The following is an 8,898-nucleotide window of genomic DNA, read 5'->3' on the forward strand; positions in this document are numbered from 1 at the left end:
CATCTGAGCCGAAATAACCCAGTTTTAAATTGATTTCTTAATATTGGCCCGTCGAATTAAAAAAAGGCTGATACCGATAGATGTCAAATTTCCAAATATTGGCACCGATAATTGGCCCGGCCGATAATCGGTCGATCTCTAGAGGTCGGAGCACAGCTTGGTTCTGAGTTCTGTAAATGAAACTAGTTCCATGATCTGTAAACAGAACCGGTTACGAGAACGGAAAAAACTTCACGCTCCCCTGAAGGCTTTTCAGCAGCACAGGTAGAAGGAGCTCCTGTCTGGATCAGGGACCACTGTCCCAGTGACATAGATAAACAGAGCCAATTAAAATTTTTTCAGGAAATAGTACCTCATGAACTCAGAAAAACAGAGCCAATTTTTTTTTTTTTTCCAGAAAACAGTATCTCGTAAATTCAGAAAAACAGAGCAAATTTATTATTTTCCAGAAAACAGTATCTCATAAACTCAAAAAAACAGACCAAATTTTTTTTTTTCCAGAAAATAGTATCTCATAAACTCAGAAAAACAGAGCAAAACATTTTTTTTTTTCAGAAAACAGTATCTTGTAAATTCAGAAGAACAGAGCCGAATTTAATGTTTTTCAGAAAACAGTAACTCATTAATTCAGAAAAAACAGCGCCAATTTTTTTTAAACTTATTTTTTCTCGTAATTACGAGATAATTATCTTGTTAATTAAAAAAAAAAACAGAGCCAAATTTAATTTTTTGTGTGAATGCAATACACTTCCGTATAACTCAGTATACTGCTAAATGTTTTCTTGTTTAGTATCACTTTAATTCATTCACAAATATTTGTAATCTTATGGTCATGCATGTATTACTACCTCTGGGTTGTGATATTTTTCTCACCAATGTCACCAGGGGGCCCCAAAGAACCGTAAGTGGTAAGAGTTTATTAAAGGTTAAAACTACACACTGTATTTGTTTAACAGTGACTCCACCTTAAAGTGTAAATGTATGGACTGTCCCATCTTCAGTAGTAACACCCTGCTATTGGCACTGTTCACATATACCGTATATTCAGCAACTTCAACAACAAAAGACTCATGCTAAGGACACATCCATTCACACTAGTGTATCTGGAGGGCAGTGTACCTGAATATGTGACAGAGTACTTCATGGGACAGCTCGTTGATGTAGTCTTTGGGTTCTCCAGGCCTGAGGACCACCTCACTTCCACTGCTGCCCTTCACAGGCTGCAGCTTCGAGGCCTTCCTTCTCGGACTCATTGCCTTGACGTTACAGCTCAGGGTTAGACACACTGCTCCCTCCTACAGCCTGGAGGCACTATTTCTGAAGCATCGAGATCAGTTCTGAACACAACACCAAGAAAGATCAGGTCCATGTGAGTAAGGGAACACAAAACATACAGGAGTACACTAAGCAAACTCAACACCTTTCAACATTTCTGTTACATGCATTTTGGTCCATCCCTGATGATGACAATGTATTGAGGAGAATATGTAAGGTAAAATAAAAGGTTTCACAAAATTAAGATTGTCTGATTTTAAGCCTACCTAATGGCTGACTTAAAATTGCACATTGAAGCAAAGATCTGAACAAAGATAAGTTTTAAGCTGCGTTTTAGAACTCATATTTAAACTGTTGGTATTCACACATGTTCCACTATAACAAGAGGTCTGATTCATAGTGTAGATATACTTGTAGGATGTCAAGATGTGTAAATATCATCATTTTTACCCCAGATAGCCCTTTACTGAGACTAGGATGTTACTACTGGTGTTCTTCTCTATATGTAAATATCTAAGAAGTGTGGAATATTTTTCTCCATTTTTCAATGACTGTCTGACGATGGAATGTTATTAATGTGACTCCTTTGTTTTTGTTATTGTTTAGCTAATAGTCAATGCCAACCTTGCAGTAGTTCCTGTAATTGGTCAGTTTGCAACAGAACATAAAGACTAGACAATACCAGGATTCATCAGGCTCAAATTGTGAAAGAGCACTTCAGGGAGCCTGAGACATTGTTTCACACATGAACTGGCCACTACAGAACACTTTACAAAAAGAGCTGACTCTCCCATCATCAATACAAGATCTTGTACAAAATTAAGTCTGAACAGAAATAAATGCTGTGACATGTATGGTTTTACATAAACATTACATAAAGTATACAATTGCCAACAGATGTATTCTGGAATCATGGCTAAAGTCGGTCTAAAAGACCACTGTATGCAAGACTTTTCATTTTCATTTTTATGATAACCAATATGAGATCAGTGCAATTCTGGCACGGCTTCTGTACATTTTATTTGATAACCAAGGAAATCCCAATCACAATATAGTCCATAATAACTGCAATACGCATTTCCCCCAATCCTTCTGCCTAATTATCTGTCTAGGCTACAGGTCAGTAGAAACACAATTTATAAAGCGACGTCTATGTTCTACCTTTAAGAACTGTGTTAAAAAGAGTGCACTGAGTGGCGTAGAGTTTGTACACCCCATTTAGTCGATTTTATGTATGCTGTGTGACTGTTTTTATACCTACGACACCGAGCCATTTTAAATCTTAGTATGTGAAAAGATCTTTATATGTGAATGTGGTGACACTTAGCGAAGCAAGGTTTCAACATAATCAGTTAATTCATGTCCAATGTGGCCCCAATCAGTTGATAATAACATATACAAAGGACATCAATTTACAACTGTGGCACATGTTAGCGGGGGTTTGTAAACACACCAGCATGACAAGCACAAGGCGAACATGCTGAACTTCAGTGCCTCCAGCGCTGTCGTGGTGGTTTCCAGGATGCTAATTCTCAGCTACGGTGAGACTCTACATGAAGTGACTTAAGTATTTGATAAAAGCAACGAGCGAAGCTTCGAGTCAAATCATAAACCGTAACAATTATCCAGGTTTGTTAGCCAACTGACAGAGCACAATTCACGACCAGAGAAAAGAACGTTTAAGCGTAATTTTTAACACGAGAAGTAACTTCAGAAGAGCAAATCAAAAAAGCCTGGTTATTCCACACATGTCACGTTTTTAAACGCTGAAAACAATGCTATAAAGTTTAACCTAGTCTACGCTAGCTTACAAGTTAGCATAGCAAGCGCTAACATTGTAGACAAAAAATAAAACCATAGGTATTGATACACAACACAGCGAACAGAGTAGGGCGTGAGCAGCGCGTGTAGCGGGGATGCTAACGTACCGGTTTTTCTCTGTCAAAGCCACTGAGGTACCGCTCTGCAGCCATAGTGGGTCTACAACACAGATGCTAAACACAAATATGTCTTTTGCCACTGCTCGAACTACACAACTTAAGCTTCTTCCTCTTCTTCTTCCTCTTCTTCTTCTGCTGCTTTTCCTTCTTCTTCTGTTTTTAAATGGCGGTTGGCAACCAGCTTGCAGGTGCATTACCGCCACCTCCTGGACTGGAGTGTGAACAGTAAATTGGCAAATTAAAGTAAAAATAGAAAATAATTCATAATTTAAATCCTGTCGAACAGTCCAGTTTCCTTTAAGAATGCAATGAGATTCCTGAAATAAAAGGTGCTAAGGCTTCCTATATTGAATGCTATTTGAGTTTTCTCTACTGCTTCTTTCAGTCCTTTCCTTTCTTCCTCATAACCCCTGCATTCAAATAGAACATGCTGGACTGATTCAGATTCATCACAATGATCACACTTTCCATCTATGTGTTTCCCTATTCTATGCAGTGTTTCATTCAACCCTGTATGCCCTATTCTAATGCCAGAAGTCCCTGCCTCTTCTCTCCTGTTCCTGCCCTTCATTTTTTCCCTCCCCACCTGCTTCTGTATATTATATCGGTGCCTTCCGGTATCATGACTGTCCCAGTAATTTTGCCATCTTGCTTGTAGGTGATTTTGATGATTGATTTCCCCTCTGCTCTGCTCAGCAGTACTTCTGTCTTGACAATGGGGGATTTAAGAGATTGTTTAGGCAGAATATGTGTATCCTCATTTCCTTCTAATCCCACATGTGCAGGGACCCAAACAAAGCTAACCACCAATCCTTTTTGATACAGTCTATAAAGAAAGTTGTGTATTTCAAAAATACAATCTAATCTACATGACTTCATTGTTTTTATACTTGAAAGTGTTGCCCTACAATCTCATAGTATTACTGTATTATTTTTATTGTTTTCCTCAATCTATTCTAATGCCCGTATAATGGCCATAAGTTCAACTGTGTAAATTGCCACATGATCCGTAGTTCTTTTCTTCATATTTACTTTATTATGTGGGATGAATACTGCAGCTCCTGTATGTCCTGTCTCTGGGTCTTTTGAACCATCTGTAAATATTTTTATTCTATCTGAGAAATGTTGTTCCAGATATTTTTGAGCCACCATTCCTGCAGAACCCCCCCTACACCTTTTCTTCAGCACATTCTGAATTTCTAACACTAAATGGGGTGTTATAAATAACCAAGGTGGGATACCTGGGCCTGGGACTGTTGGACTATATTTTATGTTTTTAAATCCCACTTGTTCTGCTAAGACATTACCTAACCATCCAAGGTTATAAAAAGTTCTCTCATTGTACTCCCAAGAATCCTTCAGGATTGTCTTGGTAGGGTGTGAGACCCTATGTCCTTGTATATTGACCCAATATGCCAGCATGAGTTTTAGCCTTCTAAGTCTTAGTGGTTGCTCCCCCATCTCAACCTGTAAGGCCACTACTGGAGATGTCTTAAATACTCTACCACATATTGTCAACCCACTTGCTTGTTCTATGTCCAGCTTTTTAAGGTGAGTCTCTGCTGCTGACATATATGCTATGCACCCATAGTCTAACTTAGCTCTCATCATGACCTGGTAAATACTAAATAACAATGCTCTGGTTGCACCCCAATCCCTCCCTGAGAGGCATCTCAACAGATTATTAATCTTTTTACATTTATCTCTCACTTTCTCTATATGATCCTTCCATGTCAATCTCTCATCAAACCACATTCCAAGTAATCTGATTACATTGACCCGTTGAATATCCTGTTAATGCAATTTCAATGATATCTCTTTATGTCTACTAGAGAAACATATTGTTTGTGTCTTTGCAGCTGATAATTTGAAACCCCATCTGGTTGCCCACTGTTTCACTTTCTTTATTGCTATCTGTATTTTCTCTTGTAGATACATAAGGTTTCTCCTTTTTCTTACCCATAATGACACATCATCTGCATACAGTGATTTCCAGAGCCCTATAAAGAGAGTTATGACATGCTTTGATGTCGCCGCTCCGGTGCTCATGTGGTTCATGTACAGTAAGCCTGAATTGTTCCACACAAACTAAGTGCTCTCATGTTAATCTAAGGGACAAACAGCAGTGAGCATGGTAAATCTGAAAATAAACCACACACAACTGTTGTATCACTACCGTGTGTACTGTTGTGTGTGTTATACTTTTGAGTTGTGGGGTTGGCCACTGAAAGGACTGACCTTAATACTTTGAAAACTCAAATTTGGGGGTAAATGTTAGTGTTAGCTTGGGTGGGCTACTTACGTGAGTGGTGCGAATTTTACAAGTTCATTCATTCTGCAGTTGTACTGTACTCATAAGGAGATAGACAATTTACCTTTTTTAAGTTTTACTATTATAGGATCTAGGTATGAGGGGAAAACAGGGTTTATCTGTGAACACTGTGTGTCTGCCAAGCTCTGCTCTGATAACGCACACAATAAGGCATTAACCAGCAGATAGCGTAGCGGCTAACTTAGCATGTTAGCATTAGCACGGACGCTAAACTCATTAAAAACTCAACATTAGCAAACTCAAAACTCAACAGAATTCTTATAGGATGAGTCGGATATTACAAACGCCAAGTTGCAGAAGTATCGCCTCCTTTAACTCGTGAATAGTAACTTTAATGAACTTTTATTGGCATAGGTCAGCTCTACAGTGACTCTCCTCCTAATTAGCACATGACCTCAGCTGACAAACTTAACCGAAAACCACCAGGTTCAATAAAACAATAAAATAAAACCCAATGACAACAAAATTCGTACTAACGTTACCTTATCTTAAAAACTCCATAATTTGTGGTTATAGTGGTTAAATATCAACAGCTGGCCCAGTCAAGCTAGCAAACTATAGGGCTACAGCTGACAATCCAACATAACAGTTGTTTAAGATATAATTTTATACAAACACTAACACATACCAAAGAAAACAGAATTTACAACATAAATGTCCGCTACTACAGGAAATAATATATACTTGATAATTTGAAAGATGGCAATATCTTATTAACTTCGCACTGGAATTTCTAGATCAGCTGCAAAAGAAATGAATGTGTTCCAACGATGTTACACTCAATGTTTGTAACTATTGGCCCCTCCAAAATCCAGAAGTTGTATTTTGTCCACCATTTTTTACAACAGGAGTCTATGGAAGTGTCGCGACTCTGTTATATATCAATGGCTCTGGTGATTTCCATATACCTTGTCCTACTCCATCAAAAATGTCATTAATCATGACTTTAAATAAGACACTTCCCTGTGGGCTTCCATTTTCAACTGGATACTCTTTTGAGTGTTCTGTATCCACTTTAACCTCTATTGTCCTTCCAAACATAAAACATAACACCCAGTTATACAGTTTTCCTTTCACCCCTAACTTATTTAATTTGATGAGTAATCCCTCCTTCCACAACATGTCGTATGCTTTTTCAATATCAAAGAAAACTGCAATCACACACTCGCTGTTGGTCTAAGCCTTTCTTATTTCTGTTTCAAGACATAACACACTATCCATTATACCGCTCTTGTCATATCAGTACTGGACTCTTGTATGTTTTGTCTGTCTTGTGTGTCACTTCCTGTTTTATTTTGTAGTTCCCCTCATGTGTCTTGTCTGGTGTCTTTACTTCCTTTTGTGTTCACCTTTTACCTGATTACCTTACTCCTCCCTGATTGTCTCCACCTGTGTCCAATTGTCTTCCCGCCCTCTTGTGTATTTAAACCCTGTGTTTCCCCCAGTTAGTATTCCTACCTAGTGTTGTGATTACCTACCAGCGAGTCTCTGAACCTGTTCGTCTGCCTGTCTGTTTGTTCCTAACCCGGATTGTTCCTCATTTCCTGAGCCTGCCTGATCCCTTCCTGATACCTCTGCCTGATTCTGCCTCACTGGTTTTCGACTTATAGCCTGGACTCACGGTTAGTGCTTTGCTTTTCCCCCATGTACCGTTGCCTGTTTTTTGGATCCTCTGTGTATGACCTGGTCTGTCCCCTGACTCTTCTCTGCTTATTCCTAGTCGGGTTCCCCTCGTGTGCTCCCGACCCGGGCAGAGAGCTCCCCTTGCTGGTTACGGACGCCGTGACGAATTCACAGTCTAACCTGCGAAGACTCCTTAAACAAACCTTTTTGTGAACTGTTAATTCTGTCCGTGTTTAATAAACACTCATTAACTTTACTCCTGTCTGTTGGTTGTGCATTTGGGTCCAAGTCTTGTGTCTCTGGTTCTAACAGCTCTCTTTCTGAAATCTACTTTAGAGTTCTGATTACAGCTCTCTGCTTTCTAAAAAGTCTGTTTGTCTTTCCGTTATCATACGCTCCATTGTCTTCTCTAACTGTGACGTTAATGCAATGGGCCTGTAGCTCACTGGGTCTGCTGCCTCTTTCCCTGGTTTGAGTTTCAGTACAATCTAGAGCCTGACCAATATGGGATTTTTGGGGCCGATGCTGATACTGGGGGCTAAAAAAAAGCCGATATATCGTCCGATAAGCGATATATCGGTTGATGTATGAAATAGAAATAAGAACATTGATATAATAGTCTTATATTAGATAACGGTGAACATGTGGATTAACAGTTGCATCTTTGTTTATCTCACAAAGTTAATTTACATAACTTTAAAACACTGTATAATAGTCTGATATTAGATTAGTTTGTGGTATTTTTACCTCCACCAGGAGGTATTGTGATCACTTTGCTTTGTGTGTTTGCGTGTGTTTGTTTGTTAGCAAGATAACTCAAAAACTTATGGATGGATTTTCATGAAATTTTCAGGAAATGTTGATACTGGCACAAGGAAGAGATGATTAAATTTTGGTGGTGATCAGGGGTGGGGGGGCCCACTGATCTGCCTTGGCGGAGGTCTGCGCTCTGAGTGCTTTTCTTGTTTATGCTGGGGAGAGCTGATTTTGAGGAAAAGATGTGAGTCTATATTTTCTAAGTAGTGACATAAAAATTGTTTGGTAAATAATTTAAAATGTAAGCGATAATTATTATATAGTATTAATACCCAGTTGTTCCTGCAGAGCGAAATTGTGAGGTACGCAGGAAGTGTATGGATGGGGGTAGGGGGTTCTGTGATTTTCGGAGTGGGGGGGAATAGTGGTCTGTGATTGTGTGTGTGTGTGGGGTAGTGTGATTGTCAGACCAGAAGTTCAAGTGAAACTGACACACTTTACTATTCCTCTAACTCTCCCGGCAGCACAGACACACAGGAGCAGCGAACAACAGAATTTCCAAGCAGCATAAAAGTTAATACATCAATTACATATTGACCCATGTTGATTAATCGGTGATATACTATAAATTGTTGATTAATTGGTCAGGCTCTTGCACAATCACTAATTTCTTCCTTTTCCTACTTCTTTCTTTCTTTCTTTCAAGGTGGACATTACCAACTTTTAGGTGCATTTCGCCACTTACCGTAATGTATAATGTAGAACAGGACTGACAGCAAATGCATCAGTTCAAATTTCATCCATTCTGTAATATTTAAACAACCCAGTTTTTGCTAAGAATTTTTGTTGAGTTTCTCCACATCCTTTTCAAGGTTACATTTTGATTTTCAGATGTTGCCAACAAGACGTGTGAATTTATTTTTTCTGATAGAAATACTGCTTTACTTAAACCATCACATCTGATTTATTCAA

At 38.8% G+C, this 8,898-nt stretch overlaps 1 protein-coding gene across 1 annotated transcript in view; it reads right to left on the bottom strand.

Moving 5' to 3' along the window:
- Positions 1–3,364, bottom strand: part of fbxo38 (F-box protein 38) — a 33,245-nt gene extending 29,881 nt beyond the window's left edge. Inside the window, 2 exon segments of the mRNA XM_030145383.1 lie at positions 1,120–1,337; positions 3,204–3,364. Coding sequence (XP_030001243.1) covers positions 1,120–1,253 — 134 coding nt within the window. The 5' untranslated portion in view covers positions 1,254–1,337; positions 3,204–3,364.
- Positions 3,365–8,898: the final 5,534 nt, after the last annotated feature.

Source organism: Sphaeramia orbicularis, chromosome 10, assembly GCF_902148855.1.
Source record: "Sphaeramia orbicularis chromosome 10, fSphaOr1.1, whole genome shotgun sequence".
NCBI classification, from domain to species: domain Eukaryota; kingdom Metazoa; phylum Chordata; class Actinopteri; order Kurtiformes; family Apogonidae; genus Sphaeramia; species Sphaeramia orbicularis.